We start from the raw sequence: 21,544 nt of genomic DNA, 5'->3' as shown, positions 1-21,544 counted from the left end.
GACTTAGGCCCTGGAGGACCGGACTTTGTCACCGCTGCTCTACATTCATTTAGTAGTGGTGGCCCGCCGCTCCTAAATCTTAAGACACCACTCCTTCAAATTTCTGATTAAAGCAGCTGGAGAGGAGGGGAAGGGAGTCACTCATAGGTTTTAGGGGCGCTTTAAGCTTTTAATGGGTTAGGGAATCTTTTTTTAAAAACGTTTTTTTCTTCTGAAGATTGAATGTAACGTCACATTTCTATTTGTCTCGCTATGCATTAAAAGGGATACTTGACTCAATTAGCCATTTTCAGTATTAAGAAGTTAATATTTTGTCTAGAATTAATTTGATAACTTCATTATTTTTCATGTACAATTAATAGCTTTAAAAGCACATTTTGCCACCTGCTGTCGACTGAAAATTACATCACGGTGTAAGCTCAAAACGGCTCACCTATTTTCTGGGTTTGGTAATGTGACGTTAGCCAACTGAGCCATGATTGGTTGTTATCTGAACCCTGAGCACACAATGTCATTTTCAGTCGACAGTAAATGGCAAAATGTGTTTTTAAAGGGATTAATTGTACATGAAAAATAATGAAGTTATCAAATTACTTCTAGACAAAATATTAACTTCTTACTGCGGAAAATTTCTCAATCTGTCAAGTATCCGTATGCATAGTGAGACAAATAGAAATGTGTGTTGTGGAAAAAGTGCATCAATATACATGGATAAAAAAATGCATCAATCATTTTATTAAAAAATTGGAGCCCCTGAATCATAATTGTAATCAAATCACAAGGTAGGTTTGCTCCCAATGGACCTGGCAGCGCCCTGTGTGGCAGCAGCCGACCATTGGTGTTTGATGTGTGTGTGAATGGGTGAATGTGAGGCATTGAAAAGCGCATTGGGCACCATATGGTGTGGTTAAAGCGCTATATAAAAAGCAGTCCATTTACCAGTTACAATATGGCAGTAACACACAATGAGAAGGCCAACTTCAAAATAAACATCGCAAACCTTATTTAACTTATTTTGGACTTGAAATTTCAACTATTGTTAAAAGAGAATTTGTATTTAGAAACAACAATTTTTGTTTTTGAAATTCAAGTATCATTATTCTATTTTTCCTTTGAGCCAAGTTTTTTTTTCTGTTTGTTTTTTATGTCTGCATGAAAAAAAAAATAAATATATATATATCTCTATATATATATATATATATATATATAGAGATATTTTGGAAAAAAATAAAAAATAAACCTTACCATAACAAATAGTATAATTATATAAATATAAGTATAAATATAAATAACGGTCTTATTTTGGAGTTGTTCCCAGCAGCAACGCAACGGATGATTTGACTCGTCACAGACGTCAGCAACACATTGTCATCTTAAACGTAAAAAAAACAACAACTACTCGGTTGTGCTGACACTGTATTAAATGGAGTTAGCACCGCTAATGCGGCTAGCAGCTAATCAAGCGCGAGGGCTGTTTGATTACTTTTGAAAAGTGTAAATGCGCACTTCATTGCGGACAGCCTGACACGCTGATCACTTTAACAAACCAAGCTCACTCAACTGTGCCGATTTAGTCGAGAAAATCGCTACTGTGATTCTGACGTCACATCGTCTCAATTTCTAGAAAGGAAAATAGTGTGCTGCTAGGCATTTAAATTCCAAAAAAAGTTGCTAATCTAAAAGAAATGAAAGACGGTCGCTCATTAAATGAAAGTGTTTTTTGTCTTCTGTATGTATAATTTATAATATAATTGTGTTCTTTAGCAAGTATTTTTTTAGGCATTATTTCATATGACACATTTTGCAAAAACCTCATTTCGTAGACTCAATCTCATGAGACATCTTGTGCTGTGGGATTTGCCTCTAATCCCATCCCCATTTGGTAACTGTACAGTAATTTAAAACATAACAAAACCTCAGCACAAAAGGGATAATATTAAAACAGATTTAGTTCCTGGTTTGGTCATTGGCTTGCAAACGTCTTATTTTGATAATCTCTTTCAAAGCCATGTATTTTGAAAAAGACAACCGAAATGAGTGTGAGCCAATTTAAAGCATTCTGACTGATCTTTCAAGGCTCACAGAACATGGGTTTGATGTACCTTGCACAGATTCAAGAAAGAAACCCTGTGCCAGGTGCAGCAACACAGACCCAGAACACAAGTAAGGACAGTGTACTTTTCTTGGTATTTTCTTTCATTAACAACAATTTGGTCCATGTGTGTATTTGGACAATTCCAGCAGGTGATGACAACAGGAAGTGGGACTCACCTTGCTAATCTTGATGGCGCATGGCGCTCCTGGGAAACCAGGAAGACATGTTTTGAACGCAGACACCTCAGAGAAGGCTCCGCGGCCGCAGATATTTATCCCTGCCACGCGGAATTTGTAGGCCGTCCCCGGTTGAAGGGGCACCTTCTTCATCCGACCGTAGTCCGGCATCACGCCTGAGTGGTGCTGCGGAAAGTACAATCAGTGAATTCATACTTAATAAAAACTCATAAAAAAACAATTAGATTTTGTGAAAAGTGAAGGTGCCCTTACATCAACAGTGACGTCACCATCAGGGATGTAGTAGTGAGAGACAGCCATGTTGGTCACCCTGACAATCCCGACGTCAAACCACTACACACAAAGAAGGACACGCACATTTTGTCACACTGCTTTCCTTGCCATGTGGAGCTGAATGCCGTCTCACCACCTCATTGGCGACCATGCCGTTAGACACATCATTGACCGGGGCGGCAGGCTCGGTCTTAGAGCTAGCTGTCAGGGGAGGGGCAGGCCCAAAGGTGCTCGCCAATCGAGCCACAGCACTGGTGACAGCAGATGATGTCACCTCAAGACCGTTGCTCTCTGCTGCCGGGTCATTAAGACTGTCTGCTGGAGCGAGGCCCTCTGGGAAACAAAGATGGGATGTCAGAACGGTCAGTTGTTTGTCATGCGTGTGATGGCCAAGCATGAAAATGGGTTAGACGAGGGATGGGGGTTGATTTAGAACAGGGGTTCTTAACCTTTTTTACCTTGGGGTCCAACTTTTCCTGAAAAGTGGCCCGGGGCCCATTCATAAATTATGATTTATGTTGACTTATTATTGTTTCTATTTAACAACTAAATGAAATCTAGATAAGGTTTCTAAAATCATTATCAAATAAAATGATTCAATGTGCTAATCAATGACATTTATTTATGTGTAAACACTGACACCCAATAAGATGCCCAACAAGCAAAGAATTCCATTTTTGTGTGTGTTTATGTGGATGATCTTGTCATAGCGAGGAGCGGGGTAACACGAACATCTATACAAGATAAAAATGCAAGAAGCGCCTCTCGCTGTTCAACATTCAACAAGAAAACGGTGTGTAATTCTGAGAGAACAGAATTAATTGCAGCGTCCATTAGTCTGTGTTAGTGTAAGAAGATTTATTTTCACATAGATATATGTATTTGTGAGGATCTATTTTGTTTCTGATATGAGGGGACGGAACTATTCTAAAAGAGCGCGATTGGCGGAATGATACATGGAAAGGAGGGGGGAGTGATTGAGACCGCTGTGTTGTTGTGCGTGACAACACATAGAAGTTGTGCTGGAGCTATTGCCTCTCCGAATGCTGTTTTCTTTCCCACAACTGTCGCTTGGAGTGATCCACGATACACGCATCTTCCCGAAGATCTAGTGCTACATTAGGTTTGTTCGTTTCCCCCGGCGTCGGCACTTCCTGGGTTTGTCACAGCTGCATGTCCCGCCCTATAAACAATGCCTGATTGGTTTGATCTAAAAAATGTTGGTTGTGAACGTATCAGCGGGAGCAATACATGACGGATTCTTGTAGTATTTGTGAACGAATACCGTAAAAATTCAGCTTGCTGCCAAGGTTAGGTAAAGGAGTTCTCCACAAATCAATCTGGGACTGCTCCACGGTGATTTGCTCGGGAAAGGCGGGACATTCTGTACAATACTTTGAGCTTGGATGCATGAACATCTTTACCAGCTAAAAATGCACGAAGCTCCTCTCGCTGTTCAACATTCAACAAGGAAATGGTGAATGATTCTGCAAGAACAGAATTAATTGCAGCGTCCATTTATCCATGTCAGGTTTGTTTGTTTGCCCTAGCGTCGGCTTCCTGGTTTCGTCACAGCCACATATCACACCCCAAACAATGTTGCTCCGTGATTGAAGATGTATTCTCGGGAGTTTGTGAAATACCGGGAGAATTCATCTTGCAGAGCAAGGTTAAAGGTTAGAGGCAGTGTGCACAGATTTTTTTTTACTACACAGGGAGGGGGGAAATATTCTGTTTTAAAAATACCCTGCTACATGTGTACAAAGCTGTCACGGCCTATGCGGGCCAGAGTTACAAAACAAATTACTTTGCGGCCCACTGGATGGTGCTCGTGGCCCAATGGTTAAGAATCACTGATTTAGAAGACCATATCAATGTATAATAAAAAAATGAAATACATCAGTCACATCATGCTGTATAAGAAATAGATTGACAACTTCTCTAATGAAATGCGCAACAGCAACTTTCATGGAGTTAAATAAATGTAAACCGTTTGCGAACCTCTTTGCAACCTTCAGTGTTGGGAAAGTTTATTTTCTACGCAAACTACTTCAAAGTTCAGCTCACAAATTTTAAAATGAACTAGTTCATAGTTCCTAAATGATTTTTTTTTTAACCAAGTGGATCATTCCAAAATGAACTAGTTCATAACTCAAGTCTTTTGCCACTCTATTTGCAGTCTTAAGTATTAAATTGCCCTCATATCTTCATCATATTTATTTTATCTTATGTTCACAAGTCTTGGGACTTGTGAACTGTGTTCAAAATCGTTTATTGGCCCCAGAATGAGCTCGTTTAAGAGAAACGCTCATGAAGCAAAAATACACTACGTTCAGTTCTGTGCCACGACGGCCCGCACCCCAAAAATATTTTCTCATTAGATCGGCACGATTCATATAGGTCACATATTTTGGTTTCAAAACAGCAAACTTCGTCCAAAGGTGAATGATTTTCATGCCTGGATGGTTTGCGTGTACCTGTGGCTACAGGGCCGGGCTCCGCCCCATCTTCCGCTTGGCATTGCAAGTCCTGTAACTGTTGTTGTTGGACAAGAGCTGCAAGCTCCTGCTGAGTCAGCACGATGGGAATTGACTGCTCTGACTCGACACCACCTGGACAAAAACGAGTTCCCGTCACCATACAAGCATCACCATTTCCATCATTCCTGCACTTTGTATGCGCAAGAGATGTGTCGTACCGACGTGTCCTGCAGCTTGCAGAAAGGCCTGGATGGTCAGATGCTGAGACTCGTCTGCAGACAGCCCATCAGCCGTCACCATCAATGTTGTTGTCGTCCCAGAGTCCATCTCGCCGCTGTGCCCTTCTGATGACATAAGCTCCTGAGGAGGCGTGTCCATGGATGCCATCTGAGCATCAAACAGACTGGACAGTATAAGCACACTTCCTTACATCTAGACAAAGTGTGTGCAATCATGCATACCTGAACCACCTCACTGCCCTGCAACAAAACTGTTGCAGATGATGACGTCACATTCTCTGATTGGCTCTCCATTTGCATGGGTTCCTGTGTAACTGCCAATGCTGTGGCAACGACCTCCTCAGACTTGACTGCATCCTCTCTGACCAATGAAGAGATTTCCTACCAACACACATCAGGACTCCAGTGGTGGTGATGATGATGATGATGATGATGATGATGAGGAGGACGAGAAGGGTTGTGGGCTGCACTTACAGGTATGGCTGGACCAGGTGTGGGCGTGGCCTGTGTAACAGTGGTAATGGCTCTGCCTTGGCTGATGGAAACAGAGGTGGCAGTGTCAGAGGACGAGGAGGGCTCTGTGGAGTCTTTTTGCATCACGTCGCCTCCCTGCTGAGCTACAAACAAAACAGGAAGTGAGGTCATTTTAAAACAAAAGCCAAGTGTTGCTTTGCAGGCAAGTCAGTAGGCTACCTGTGGCCGTGGTGGCAGTGTTGGTGGTTCCGGTCTCGTGGGTTTCACATGGTGGATTGGAGCACACCTAAAATCAGGTCACGTTAGGCAGGGTACACATAGACACACAAAAACAATCAGGCCGTTTTTGTCCCAATTTTGCCTGTTCCTGATCGAGGAAGTCAAACATGCGACTAGATTGTCCTTTACGATTATCCTTATGTCTAAGGTATGTTAAGAGTGGGTTTGTCCCAATCATAGATCAAGTGAGGGATGATTGGCCATGCCTGAAGAATTATACACAAGGCTGATGTAGTAGGAAAGTGACTTTTTGTGTTACAGTCAAAGATGGAGTTCACAATACCCCACACATTAACTTATTCAAACTCAAAAACGTGTAAATACGTTTTTTTTTTTTTTTAAATACTTTGTCCTTCACTCTCAAAAACGTATTTACACTTTTTTATGCAAGAGCATACAGATGGCTTTGATGCAGCTTCTGCCATGAAGAGGTGGCTTAAAGCAATGGTAGTTATTACAAAAAACGGCCAGCAGGTGGCAGCAGAGTATAAGAGATCAACCAGTGCCAAGTTGCAACAAGATCGTTTTGACAGTGTTTCAATGGAGGAATGTGAATATTGATAAAACTTAACTATATTGTAATGCTAATTGCTGCAAAACGGAAACAGATACAAATATACTTTTTTTCTAGTGTTAAAAAAAATCTATTTGGTGATATATCGCGATCTTACAGCGAGCAATTCTCGTATCGATCCATTATGCGGCCGAATCGATCGAAACATCCATTTTATATGGAAATATTTAATAAAAGTCTTACTTTTGTGCCGCACCTAAACTCCCACCCACTAGTCGGCAGCAGAACGCGCCTTACTGTGCCACTGTAACACTGAACTCTCGCAAAATTTATCCAGTGTAGTGTCTTTACAATACAATCTCGCGAGTTTACAGTACATCAAAGCTTCAACATTTTGGAGAAGGAAATATGAGCTGCTCCAAAGAATGACTATAAAGCTGAAATTTGGACTCACTTTGGCTTTTAAAGCAAAGAAGATGGAAGCATGGACTATGATAAGAGGTACGCTATATGCAAACACTGCCATTGGAAAATCCAATACTGCAGCAACACCACTAACCTTCGCACTCACGTTGTAAAACACCACAGCGGAGTGGAGATGGCGAGTAAACAAACACCTACCTCGTCTCAACTAACTATTGAACAAGCTTATTCTGCCAAATTTCCTTCAAGATCACCTCGTGCGACCAAAATAACACATTCAGTGATTTACTACATGTGCAAAGACATGCGCCCTCTCAGCCCCGTAGAAGGTGAAGGCTTTCGTAACATGATGAACACTTTGGAACCCCATTACTCCATACCACCCTGCCAACACTTCATTGAAGTTGCTCTGCCCCGGTTGTACAAAGATGTTAAAAGCAATGTGCTGGATGGTCTTCGTTGTGCCGAAAGAGTTGCATTAACATTTGATGCCTGGGCACCCAGATCCACAATGTCCTATGTAACCATAACAGCACATTACATAAACGAAGAGTGGAAGATGGTTTTGCACGTGTTACAAACACGACCAATGTACGACAGCCACACGGGAGAGAATATTGCGGCTTTACTGCGTGCAGCTGTAGATGAATGGGGTCTGAGTGATAAAAATCCGGTGGTGGTGACCGATAATGCTCCAAACATGGTTGTTGCGGCTCGACTGGCAGAGATGGTTCACATTCAGTGTTTTGCTCACAGCCTTAACCTCGTATCACAGAAAGCACTTAAACTACCAACAGTGGCAAGGCTACTTGGCAAAATTAGGCGTGTTACTAGATTCTTCAGAGTACAACTGCAAGTTACCAGCTACAGGTCAAACAAACCCAACTGCAGCTACCGAACCATAGATTAATTACAGATGTTATTACAAGATGGAACAGTCCGTATGACATGACTGAAAGATTTTTAGAGCAGCAACCAGCTGTCTGTGCAGCACTCCTTTCCAATGAAGTGAGAAAGAATGAAAAGGAAGTATTTACATTGAGTGAAAGTGACATCACATGTGCAGAGGAGATACTGAAAGCACTAAAGCTAATGAAGGATGCAACATTAGTGATGTTCTGAGGAGAGCATGACAACTTTGTCAGTCATTGCACCACTCCATGCCAAGCTGATCACGGGCACAGATGAAAACTCTGAAGATTGAGATACAATTAAGGACATCAAGACAGTAATAGCACAAGATCTGTCAAAAAGATATGCCAATGAAAAGGAGACACTTTGCATGGCATCTGCAGTGGACCCACGGTTCAAGAATCTACCTTTTCTGTCTGACGAAGACAGTGCCCACATCTACTTTAGACTCTAGGCTGACTGATGCTGTGTTGGCAGTGATGGAAAAGAACAGTGTAAGTACATTTAATATAAATTTGCATATGAACTCTATAAGGGTATATTGCTTGCTTTTATCATGGTACACCTTAGTTGCATTAGTAATCTGTTCTGTACATATAAGGTTTTAAGTGGTTGTACTAATATGAATTTGAAAATCTTTTGTTTTTCAGGATGAAGAATGTGAAGAGGATCAAGATGGACATGCTCCCAACATTGAGCCACCCATTAAGAGACCCAGAGCATCGTGTGCTTTAGCTGATCTCCTTGGTCCAACATTCACCTCTCACAGCAATGACATTAACAAAAAAACTGATCAAGAATCTGCAGAAGATGAGGTGAAGATGTTAAGGATGGAGTCTCCCTTGCCCCTAAATGGTGATCCTCTCAATTGGTGGATGGACCATGAAGGGGCCTATCCTCATATTTTCGCTGTAGCCCGTCAGTTCCTCTGCATCCCAGGCACAAGTGTCTCAGCAGAGAGAGTCTTTTCCACTGCAGGGGACATTGTAACTGCACAAAGAAGTGTGCTTAAAGCAGGGAATGTTGATCAACTTGTGTTCCTGCAAAATAATCTAAAGAGAAAGCACTAGCACAAACTAAGCAAGTTATTATTTCTTGATGGAGACAATCTACCTCTGTTAAATTGCACTAAAGTAATGTTACACAGTTGTTGCGTTCTAAAAGAAATCTTGACTGTCTTTTTTTCCCTGTGGTTGTGGTCAAGACAATATTTTGACTTGCTTATGCAAATTGCATCAAGGATGCGCAAAATAATATTTACTTTTCATAACGGTTCATTATATTTTACATCCTTTTGGATGTTTTTTTTTACATTTAATGCTGTAATTCTGCATTTTAGCAGGTTTTCACTAAGCATGGAAGAATGTTAAATAAAAGAATAGTATATTAATGGAACATTAAGCCTTAATATTTTATTTCAATGCTGTTCAAACGTGAAACAGATTGCAAACTGTATACAGTGGCACAGTTATAAGCCTGAAGTTTCAGATAAATATATTCATATAAATCTTACAGTGTACATGTACAAGTTTAGTCATTAGTATTTTCTAAATGTGATTTTTTTAATCGCAATAATCGATTTATAGATTAGCATCGGGATTAATCTGTATCGAATCGAATCGTGACCTATGAATCGTGATACGGATCGAATCGCCAGGTACTAGGCAATTCACACCCCTATTTTTTTCCTAATGAAAGAAGAGACTCTACAGTAATCTTTCTTTTGGTAGGTTCCACATTTGTATAACAATAGAACACAGTTTTCTGTGGGCCTTGCAAAATCAATCAAAATCCAGCAAAACAGATGGGAGTGAAGGGGGGTGCTTCAGTGAAAATAGCTGGGAGTGAATGAGTTAAAATAATGATAAACAAAAAGACTGTTAAATCACACAGTTGATTATTTTAAAAACTAATAACCAAACTGCATTTCTTCTTTCATTTGTGGTCTAAGAAGAATTGATAGACGAAATCAAAGTGTTTTTCGATTCCCCATCCCTATCAAGCGGCACCCCCTCCCCCTGTACAGTGGGGCCATTGTAAAGTGGGCTTTTGCTACCACTATGACCTGACTGTTGGGCTACAACTCGGCACGTGTTCATTCAAAGGTAGATACTATAGTCCCTGGTGGGAGCAGCACCATGCCACTGAACATCAAAATATCGTGAAACTGCCCTTGACATTTCCTGAAGTGAACCTCTTAATCTTTGGATTGTCAACTCCTGTTTTAGGGGATAATTGTGAAGGCCAAAGAGTGGAGTGTGGACACAGCTGGCTTACCTGAGTCAGTCCTCCCGCTTCCACCGTAGTGGCAGTGTTGGTGGTTCCAGTATCGTGGGTCTCGCATGGCGGATTGGAGCACACCTGAGGAGGAAGAGAATGTGATATTTTAGGTGGAAAAAGTGGGGATGCCCCTCCGCACAATCAAGCAGAGATGGGCTTGACTTAGCCATGTGCAAGTCTCAAGGTAAGGTTAATTAAGTCCTAAACTTTAAGTCTAAAGCCAATCGCAAGTTATTTTGTCTTGGACATGTCAAGTTATCTACATTGATATGTCATTTCGAAAGTCAAGTCACCTGTACGATCAGGTGTTCAATAGGAGATAAGACCAATGGTCTAATAATTACAATATTGGCCAATTTATGTGACCCAAATGAATGTATAACACAACTCAACATACTGGACTCCAATTCAACATGACTTTATAATAACTCCATTAACTCTTTGACTGCCAGACGTTTTCAGAAACGGAATGTCGCCAGTGCCAGCCGATTTAAGCATTTTGACTGATCTTTCAAGGTCCACAGAAAATGTTGTGTTTGGACTATGGAAACACACATACTACCAAATGAAAGATTGAACTCTCATCTTTCATCATAAAAAAAAGTTTGTTTCTACCTTATTCCGTTCTTCAGTAATCAACAATAGAAAATGGTTAGTTTCACCGAAATGCTCTGTTTTGAAACAAAAAATGGAGGAAAAGAGCTTTTTGTGAAACTATGTTATTTCATGCACGCTAGTGAATTGTACACTTCTTTTTGTCTATGAATGATGCCACAAACCCCTAAACAGTAGTGATGGCAGTGTGACACTGAAGCTTCGATGCAAGCTTCAAACTCTGAACTACAATTCCATAGAACCACTGCTTCAAAGCTTGTTTTGGTGCGGAAAAAATCACGTGACATATGACGTCCGAAGCAGCGACTGATTCGTTGCCCGAATGAATCACATGCCTGGTTCGCGGTCCAATCACGTGATTCCCGATTCTGACAGGTGACAGGTTGAAGCAGTTTTGGATTTGAGCGTCAATCCTTTAAAACCGCTCTAAACAATGTACTATTCGTGGATTGTCGGTGTGTTGTTGGTGCTGTTGAATTGTCATTGCCTTGCGTTGTTACATTTGGTCATTCATGGAGCCAGCCAGAAAGAGAGGTCGTTCTGAAATGTGGGAACACTTCAATCTGATCATTCCTGATAAGGTAGGTGTGCTGGCTGTTTAAAGTTATGTATATAGATCAGAATCAGAAAAAAACTTTAATTATCCCCGGGGGACAATTATTTATTGACTTTTTTTTTTCGAGGCGCAAATTAAATAAAAAACATTTTGACTTTGACGGGAATGGAACCCGAGTTACCCGAGTGGCAGGTGATAATTTTACCACTGAACAACCAATGTTGTAAAGCTTATGTAAATAGGCTTTACCTTTTTTACTTTCTTCAATTGATTTGACCTCAGTCAGGTGCATGTGTAGAAACAGTATATGTAATATGATTAGTGTACCCATTTGGCTATAGCATTATACAATCAAATTGCATTTTTATTTAAAAATGCTTACTCTACAGGTCCAGTGCTTAGTGTGTGCTACTGAACTGAAGTATCATGGGAATACTTCCTCCATGATAAGGCACTTCACTGCCAAGCATGGAGCTGCTGTTAACCAGGGGGACACAAATCAAGGTATGCTATACAGTATGTATTATGCTATTATTAAGTAGACACACAATATGATATGACTGTATTCCATGACTCATAGGCCTGCTTCGTTTAAGTGCAATTTTACATAAATTCTTATTTTCTTCAATTAATTTTCTTTTTATTTCTTTGTGTCTTTATTTTTTTGTCTTAGTGGACCGGAAGCCAAAGCTGGATGAGGCTCTTGTGAATATGATAGTGAAAGACTCGCAGCCTTTTTCCATCGTGGATGACTGTGGCTTCAAGGAGTTTGTGGCCTTGCTTGATCCCACATACACTCTTCCATCCAGGCGGGCTCTGAAGAACATGGTGCTCCAGAAATATGAGGAGGAGAAGACCAAGGCCAAGGCGGTCATGCAGAGGGTAGAGGCTGTGAGCCTAACTGCTGATATGTGGACCTCCAATAATATGGATGCATATCTAGCAGTGACCTGCCATTATGTAGATGACTCTGTGAAGCTGGCCACAGTGCTTTTGGGAGTGGTGCCTTTCCCTGAAGCTCATACAGCTGTTAACATTACTGCTGCAATGAGGTCTCTCATGGAGGAATGGGGCATTGAAAGCAAAGTGAGCTCTATTGTGACGGATGCAGGGGCTAATATGGTAGCCTCTGTCAGAAGTTCCAATTTAAGACATGCACTTTGCTTTGCCCATTCACTAAATTTAGTGGTGAAGAAGTGGATTTAACTCCTGGCCTACAAGACCATCCCACAAGGGCACGGAAAGTTGTCACTTTCTTTAGAACCAGCACAACAGCAAAAGAGAAGCTCACAGAAGTGCAGGAGCAGATGCAGCGTCCAGTGATGAAGCTTATCCAGGAGGTGGACACACGCTGGAACAGCACCTTCCTCATATTACAGCACCTTTTTGAGGAGAGACAGTCAGTAGGGGCAGCTCTTGCAACGCTGAAAACAGAAGTAAGACCTCTGTCCTCTGAGGACTATGAAACAGTTGCTGCATGCCTCCAATTGCTTGCCCCCTTTTACCAGGCAACAGTAGAATTGTCCGAGGAGAAAAGAGTCTCAGGGTCAAAGGTCATCCCAATGACAAAAATGTTGAGGCTATACTTGAATCAAACATTTGGTACAATAAGCCACAACACTGCTGCAATACTGGGACAGAACTTACTGTCAGGGATGCAAAAGAGGTTTGACCCTACAGAAACCCAAACAGCACTGACGCTTTCAACACTGCTGGATCCACGATTCAAAACAATTGGATTCTACAATCAAGTACAGGCACAAGCATCGATAAAACGACTGACCGCACAATGCTCACAACTGATGACATACACACCACCTGACACACCTACAGAAGAACAGCCCTCTACATCAGCTCTACCAGCACCAGCAAATCCATCATCCACTTGTAATTGTTTTTAATTAGTTAATTGATTAAATGCAGGAAAAATAAATACAAGTAAAAAAGGATATGGATTGAAACCTTACAGTACTGATGGTTACTGTTTGTCTTTCAGATATTAACCTTTGGCACACACTGGACAGAGATGCTTCTGAAGCAAGGAAGGCAAGGAATGCCACAGCAGACGCTATAGTGGAGGTGCAGCGTTATATGACTGCGCCACCCCTGGACCGATCAGAGGATCCACTGGTTTACTGGCTGAACCACCAAAATGTGTACCCTCATCTGTTTCAGCTTGCAAAACAATTTTTATGCACGCCAGCAGCGTCGGTCCCGTGCGAGCGTGTTTTCTCTAAATGTGGAGAAGTTGTGAGCAAAAAAAGAAACCGGCTCAATCCAAAAACAGTGGAAAAAATTATGTACCTCAATAAAAATCTTTTGAGTGTCCCCCATCACCCCCTGTCAGTTACACAAGCACACCCAACCTATGCCATATTTTACCAGCACTTTCTCCTCAATAACAAAATACACACATTCATCAGTCTTTATTTGTCAATAAAACATGCTATTCGGTCTTAGTGTGAGTCTATCAAAGAATTTTCAAAGCAAAGATGCTTTAAAGCCACTGCATCCTTGCAGTTTACCAGTAGAGGTCGCTGTAACTGAAGCTTCGAGTAATGAACCTATTTTCAAAACAATTGGCTGAAGTGGTTCACTGCTTCACAAAAGCTTCATTTGCCCATCACTACTAAACAGTGCTTTACTTCTGTAAAACGCTTTCACCAACAATGAAAAAGTGTTTTTAGTTTGCAAAATACGTTTATTTCCATTCAACAGTGTAACAATTTGACAAAACAATTTCGCAAACTATTTACAAATGTGTGCAACTGTGGTACTACTTACAATTATGTGGATGTTTCAAATACAGTTTTTCTTTTTGTAACGCTCTCCTGCGTGCAAGGAGAGGGAGCAGGATTCGCACAACAGATTACTTTCACTTTCATTGTCCGTTTCGCATGCAGACGTTACACTTTCTTGACGGCCTTTTTTTCCGGGGAATAAATAGCAAGTAGCAGACTATACCCACTCCTCCGATGAATATGCATTTGACTCGGGGCACTCTTCCGATTGAACGTCCGCCTGAGCGTGCTCGGTTGTGCTCCGCGTTTTCCGGTGTCAGCGTCGCTAGCCCGTGAACCTTTATGACGTCGTCATAGCCGCCGCGTCAACGCTTCCAACTTTGCCGTCAACCTCGGAGTCACCATCATCATCATCGATGATGATCATCGTCGTCATCAATGTGCTCTTTAGCGTTGAAAATTCCCAAATGTGAGCTGCTTGCAACATTGTCCGCTTCCTCCTCCATCTAGCTCCGCCTAACGTATTCTACTGTCAATGCTTCAAACCACGGAGTCAACATCATCATCATCATCATCGATGATGATCATCGTCGTCATCAATGTGCTCTTTACCGTTGGTCGATGCTTTTCGACTTTGAAAAAAAAAACGGCTCTAGCGTGAGCTGCTTGCAACCGCCATTATGGCTTCTTCAGCCATTGTCCCCTCAACACTATAGCCCCGCCTCACGTCTTCTGCTGACACCCACCCGATCTTGTCAAAAGAGAGTCATCGCTGCCCTCTAGGGGCCAAAAATAGTCATTAGGCTCACTCGACCTGCTTGAAACTTTCAGCACAGCTCCGCAAGGCTTCCCTGCACCCGTTTAAAAAAAATAAAATAAAATGGGTGGACGTCTTTTAACGTCTTTGGCGATCCTCCGTAGGTTTTTGCAGAACGTCATTTAACGTCTTTGGCAGTAAAAGAGTTAATCATCTTTTATTATTTTAGTGTCAATCAAAACCTGCTGTTAATGGCAAACATCTGCTAGCTTATCTGGAGTCAGGTCGCGGGGGCAGCAAGTGTCAATCAAAACCTGCTGTTAATGGCAAACATCTGCTAGCTTATCTGGAGTCAGGTCGCGGGGCAGCAGCTTTGGAAGGGAGGGAGAAGTATAGGGAGAAGTGGAGACAGAGAGACAGATTGAGAGAGACAGAGATTTTCGGGGTTGATTCTAAAGTGAGGTCAAAATGACAAAAAAATAAAAAATTCCATTCCTTAATTAAGAGCTGGACATTATTTCAAACTGTCAGGACAGAAAGGTGCATAAAAGCTTCTGTATGAACATACCAGAGGTTTTGAAGAAACAATAAATAATAAATAACAGATTTTTTTTTTTAAGTAACAGTTGAGCTCAAATTACAACAGATCATGGAATGACACAAAATATACAAATGTAGTATGCTATGCTTTTATCTGCTAAAATAATTGTTTTTGTCTTCCTGTCACTACACTTGTCTGTCTCCTCATGTCTCAACGGCCACATTAAAATTTTGAGGCTTGCCCACACAAGTCACCACTATCCCTCTGTGAATCTAGTGACAAAATAATTGCCTGGTGTGTTCCTTGGTCTTCATGATACTGTTTGCTTCCCAATAGTCTCTCTCTCTCTCAACTTCTGACACCATCACAAAGCAGGTGTATTTATACTGAGACGAGATTACACACAGATGGACTATTAATAATCATCAGTTATTTAGGTCAACATTGGATCATTCAGAAATCATCCACTTCACACATGTCCCACTTGGTGTTGATTCTACACCCATTTATTTATTTATTTTTAATCTTTATGTTTGAAGCCTGAAATGCGGCAAAACGTCAAAGTTTAAAGGGGGGCTAATACCGCAAGGCACCGTACATTTTTTCTTTAAACCAAACATAAAATTAACGACAATCAAGTCTTCCAGATCCTGTCTAGTAAAGTAGCAAGCCCAAATTCAAGCCTTTTAATTTTTGTCAATTCATCAAACAACGTCTTAAGTCACAATGACTTTAGTCCCCAGCTGAATTCCTCGGTAACTCACCTTCAGTACTTGATTTGTGTCCACCGACACCACAGTGGCGATGTTGGCGGTTCCTGTGTCGGGTGTCTCACAGGGCGGGTTGGTGCAGCCATTATCAGCTATGGTTGTGATGGCAACAGTAGCAGTGTTGGTGGTTCCAGTGTCGTGTGTCTCGCAGGGCGGGTTGGAGCAGACTTCAGTCACTGCAGCATCAATATACAACACTTGTGTCAAACTCATGTACTGTGTATGGGCACTTCTCCATTAGCCCTGTTCTTGCTTAAAAGACACCCCGACTGTAACGATAACTTTTCTCTATAAGATTTATTTGGTTGTTACCAACATAACTATGAGATTTTGTTTTGAAAAATCGTTTCCAGTGTAATATATATTTTTAGAAACATTATTTGTATGTACGTCGCCATTGTTGTTTACGTCGTAACGCATTCAGTGCGTAGTGGCGTAGCATGACAACTCGCTCTCTGCCAAGCAATGCAAAACGAGTATAAAGCGAGGTAAGCCTCGTAGCCTTCCTAAAGAAAAAAACATGTGATCGAGAATCACCCTCCCCCACGTCAGGCTCTCAAGAGCTCTTCCATTGTTATGCCTTGCACAGTTTTTCAGCGTTTCTAGTTGCACCCTTTTTTATGGGGAGAGATTCATCTTAAAATTATTCACACAAATAAATTTGGGATTTTCTCGTGTATTTGAGATCCATAAATACATTCATGATTTTTACACGTGTTCCTGATCCACAAAAATATGCAATTTTTTACGTCTTTTTTCTTTTTCAGTCTAATTTTTCATGTGATAGTAAAATTCTTGCTAAGATACTAGCATTACGATTACACAAGGTAATTACCGACCTAATTCACTTTAACCAAGTTGGCTTTAGTGGCACAAGGAGTTCAGCCGATAATATTAGGCGGTTATAATCAATATCATGTGGGCCTCTCAGGATGCTCCCTCCGCTGCGGCCCTTTCTTTAGATGCTGAAAAGGCCTTTGACAGGGTGGAGTGGCAATATTTGTTCTCCACCCTGGAGGCATTCGGCTTTGTTAGGCGATTTATTAGCTGGGTCAAACTCCTATTCACCCAACCTAAAGTTTCAGTGGTAACGAATGGCATTATCTCACAGCCATTTGAGCTGCGAGGGAAACGAGGCAGGGCTGTCCTCTCAGTCCTCTACTTTTTGAAGTACCTTCCATCACATGTTGCGGAGTGGGTTCAGGTGGCATTGATGTTGGGGCGTAAACTTATTATTTCTGACTGGAAAGCTTCATCACCTCCCTCTATCAAACTTTGGCACATCCACCTGGCAAAAGTAGCTGCACTAGAGGGTCTGTCATACCGATTATTGAACTGAGTGGAAAGCTATGATTTGAAATTGAAGCGATACCTGTCTAACATGAAGGGACCTGATTAAGAGAGGGGGAGATATATCTGTGGAATGTCTGGGATCGAGTGTGTGGCGCGTCGTGAGCTGGTACTGTTCTTTGCTTTTATTTATTTTTTAAGTTATTGATTCACTTTCACTATTCTTGTGATTATTACTTTCTTTTATTTTTGCGTTTTTTATATACTTGTTTTTTGTTTGATTTGACGTTTTCTTTGAGTTTGGGCACAGTGCTACATGCAGTCAATGTTTGTTTTCTATGTACATGTCTTGGAGTAGTGATATGACTGCTACTTGCCACATGCATGTCTATATTGTGCATTGTTTAAAAATCGCAATAAAATGTTAAGTTATTAAATGAAGGGGAAAGACGTGATCAGGCACTTTGTATAGACCCTTCTAGTGTGACGTGACGTTTATGTGTGCCCTTTACATTTTAACAAAAACGCTCGCCAAAAATCAAGCTCTCTACATTCATTTGTTATGGGGGGCTTGTCCTCCGGGAGACGGAGCAGTAGCTAAGCAGTGATGTCAACTGGAAAGGTGGCTGAATCAGCAGATGCTAACCTGCGTGAACCTAGCCTCTTACCATACGCAAAATATGGGAGAAATAATCAGTTTTGTTCTGTTGTACTGCTACGGTTTAATATATATTAAACTGTTGAATTTAATAACTGATTAACAGCATATAGAACTTTTTACGGCACTGGCCAAATCAGCAGTCGCTAAGTTGCTAATGTACCTAGATAACACTGCAAGACTTACGTGAAACTGCTAACTTCAATGGTTCAATGTTGATGTATAGCAAAAAGTGTGTACTGTATACATTGTATTGATTGTCTTGATGGCAGCTTTGTCTTGCTGGCTTAAACCGAGTGATTGATTTTTATCTATATGTGAAAGCTTCTGTGCATTTGATGGGTAGTACTTCGTGACATCACTAGGGATGCACCAAAATGAAAATGTTTGGCCCTAACCGAAAAATTTAAATGAAAAATGCTTGGCCGAAAACCGAAATGCCCCCCCCAAAAATGCCAATTTTTTTTTACTATCATTGTATCTATTATAATTTATTAAAATTATATTATTATAAAATATTTATTTAGCACTGGCATTTTAACAAAGCACAATATGAATTGAAATGTGCCCACAATGCAGACATGTTGGCTAATGGTACAACAAACACCAAACGAGGGTTGAGCATTTTCTAGCGGTGCAATTGCACTTTATAGTCAATGTAGTTTGCACAGGCGGGCACATTCACAGATTCACTAACATTTAAAAATAAACAAATATATTTGTTTGCACCAGCTAGTCGGCTTCGGGAACGGACTGCAAAGTAAAACACAGCATCCTGTACAGGTCTGTTGCCTACCCGGAGATAGCCAGAAATGTTTCCGTGTTTAAAACTGTTGATAGCAATAGTTCTAGCATTAGCTAAAGTATTCAGCACGGCCACCGGGATGCCGGTGAAAAAGTGGAAGCATTCGGGGAGCTCTTAAAAAAATATATATATATATATATTTTTTTTAAAAGGCGCTGCGGGAGAAAGAGTGGCTCACCTGTACTGCAGTAGTTCTGTCTTTTTCCGACCCACTTAAATGTTGTACACCAAGTGGGGCCCCTCTCCTCTGGTGTGTGCAATGACCCCGGGAGCTGGTGCAAACTCACACGGTGAAAAGCCAGCGAGAAGAAAAAGCGGACAGTGGAACCTCACCCCCGCGTTTGCTGTTTAATTCTTGCTTGCTAGCGTCACCACAACCTATTTCGGCCATATTCTTTCGGCTTTAATTGTATTGTCGGTGGTCGAATATTCAGTGCAACACTAGATATCACGGCAACTCATATTTTGAATCGCCGCAAAAACAGTGGTGTGGGACTTTTTGGGGCTAATGGAAAACTGACATATGTCTTGCAACAATATATTTGTCCTACTGTATGAAAGCCAGAATGCATCTCACAACGCATCTGGAGCTTGATACATAATGCTTTTTTCTTATTATTTCTTGACAATAATGTGATATGTGACCCTCACTAGTCTAAACACGACGTTCTGATTATTATTACATTTGTAGAATATGAGTTATGCAGTAAAATACAGCCATTTTGATCCATCTCAGGGGGCATTTTGCCACTTGTTCCTCAAATCTCAGATAACAACCAATCACAGCTCAGCTTTAGAAAACAGGTATCCTTGAGATGGGAAAAAAAACGGCTGGATTTTTCTGCATAATTCATATTCCACAAATGTAATATTAATCAGAACGTCATGTTTAGACATGAGGTCGCATATAACATTATTGTCAAGAAATGTTTAAGGTTGACTTCCCCTTTAAGTTTGGCTCAATTTACCGGCAGTTACGGCATCGCCACTCTCGCCTTCCAGACCGCTACTTATAAGCGTGCTCGTCGTACTTCCCGGTTCTTCTGAGGTGGGAGAGGCCATGATGGAGACTGGCAGATCCTGGACCAGAGGTTGGGCTTCTGCTCCGCTCGGGGTCATGATCAAAGTTACCTGTAAGAACACAAATATTGCAAACCCAATTCCAGTGAAGTTGTGACATTTTGTCAAACTAATAAAAACTGAATAAAATGATTTGCAAATCATGTTCAACCTATATTTAATTGAATACACTGCAAAGAAAAGATAATGTTCAAACTGATAAGCTTTGTTTTCAACAAATAATCTTTAACGTTCCAAAAAATCTGGGACAGGATCATGTTTACCATTGTGTTAAATCAAATTTTCTTTTAACAACATTTAATAAACCTTTGGGAATTGACGACACTAATTGTTGAAGCTTTGTAGGTGGAATTATTTTCCTTTTATTTTTTTAAATCTACAGCTTCAGCTGTTAAACAATCTGAGGTCTCCGTTGTCATATTTTACGCTTGATAATGCACCATATATTTTCAATGGGACACAGGTCTGGACTCCATGCAGGCCAGTATAGTACACGCACTCTTAATACGAAGCCACGCTACTTTAACACGTACAGAATATGGTTTGGCAGCAATGGTCCTGTATATCGCAAAACTTGGGCCGATACCTCACATGAGAATTTGGTTAATTTAACATAAAAAAAAAAAACTATACTATTAGTCGGTCCCCACATTTTATTTAATTATACACCAATTTTGAGTGTTGACAAATCACTTGCTTTTGATGCTGCAATGTCAATAATTGAACAAACATTATGTTTTTGAGGATGATGACAATACAGCTTATTGACAAAACTTGCCACGTCATTACTGCAAACACGCCCTTTAACAAAACAAAAGAAAACTGTAATAACATTGCCTACTTGGATACCTGTAATAAGTAATCAGGCATGAAAACAGGTCAGGAATGGAAAAGGTGAGCACTTGAACCAAAATCTTTCAATGTTAAATTTTTATTTTTCTAGAAAAACTGTTTGCAAAAATGCAAACATCTTTGCTACAATTATTGGACTATGGATGAACGTTGAGAAAACAGTATAGACTGCCTTCAAGTGGGATGGGTACCTATCGCATTTGAACTGGTTCTGTTCCAATTGACAGCAGCGGGTTATCGATACCGGTAATGAACAGTACCAATTTTCGTTACTTTTGTTCTGTTGTTTGTGGTAATAAATGTTAATTTATTCAACCATCCATCTATTCACTACCACTTATCCGGGGTCGGGTCGCGGGGGCAGCAGCTTTAGGAGGCCCAGACTTCCCTGTCCCCAGCTACTTCAACCAGCTCCTCCGTCGAGATCCCAAGGCATTCCCAGGCCCTCAGAGACATCTCTCCAGCGTATCCTGGGTTTTTCCCGGGGCCTCCTGCTGGTGGGACATGCCCTGAACACCTCTCCAGGGAGGCGTCTAGGTGTCATTCGAACCAGATGCCCGAGCCACCTCAACTGGCTCCTCTCAAAGTAGAGGAGCAGCGGCTCTACTCCGAGTCCCTCCCGGATGACCGAGCTTCTCACCCTATCTCTAAGGAGAGCCCGGACACCCTACGGAGGAAACTCATTTCGCCCGCTTGTATCCGGGATCTTGTTC

General features: G+C 41.2%; 1 protein-coding gene across 5 annotated transcripts in view; it reads right to left on the bottom strand.

The window, feature by feature from the left end:
• Positions 1 to 21,544, bottom strand: part of hcfc1b (host cell factor C1b) — a 71,973-nt gene that overhangs the window by 10,377 nt on the left and 40,052 nt on the right. For 4 of the 5 annotated variants that reach the window (XM_077553776.1, XM_077553805.1, XM_077553797.1 and 1 more), the window contains 11 exons: positions 19,868 to 20,030; positions 16,141 to 16,322; positions 10,164 to 10,247; positions 5,978 to 6,044; positions 5,759 to 5,901; positions 5,507 to 5,665; positions 5,264 to 5,432; positions 5,043 to 5,177; positions 2,699 to 2,898; positions 2,545 to 2,625; positions 2,272 to 2,457 (listed from right to left, as the gene is read on the bottom strand). In XM_077553776.1, coding sequence (XP_077409902.1) covers positions 2,272 to 2,457; positions 2,545 to 2,625; positions 2,699 to 2,898; positions 5,043 to 5,177; positions 5,264 to 5,432; positions 5,507 to 5,665; positions 5,759 to 5,901; positions 5,978 to 6,044; positions 10,164 to 10,247; positions 16,141 to 16,322; positions 19,868 to 20,030 — 1,569 coding nt within the window. The remainder of the gene's footprint in view (positions 1 to 2,271; positions 2,458 to 2,544; positions 2,626 to 2,698; positions 2,899 to 5,042; positions 5,178 to 5,263; positions 5,433 to 5,506; positions 5,666 to 5,758; positions 5,902 to 5,977; positions 6,045 to 10,163; positions 10,248 to 16,140; positions 16,323 to 19,867; positions 20,031 to 21,544) is intronic. The other variant, XM_077553786.1, reaches the window with a different exon arrangement.

The sequence above is a fragment of the Vanacampus margaritifer genome, chromosome 1, assembly GCF_051991255.1.
Source record: "Vanacampus margaritifer isolate UIUO_Vmar chromosome 1, RoL_Vmar_1.0, whole genome shotgun sequence".
Classification (NCBI taxonomy): domain Eukaryota; kingdom Metazoa; phylum Chordata; class Actinopteri; order Syngnathiformes; family Syngnathidae; genus Vanacampus; species Vanacampus margaritifer.
Note: the sequence above shows the minus strand (reverse complement) of the source record. Positions and strands in the feature narration are given on the sequence as shown.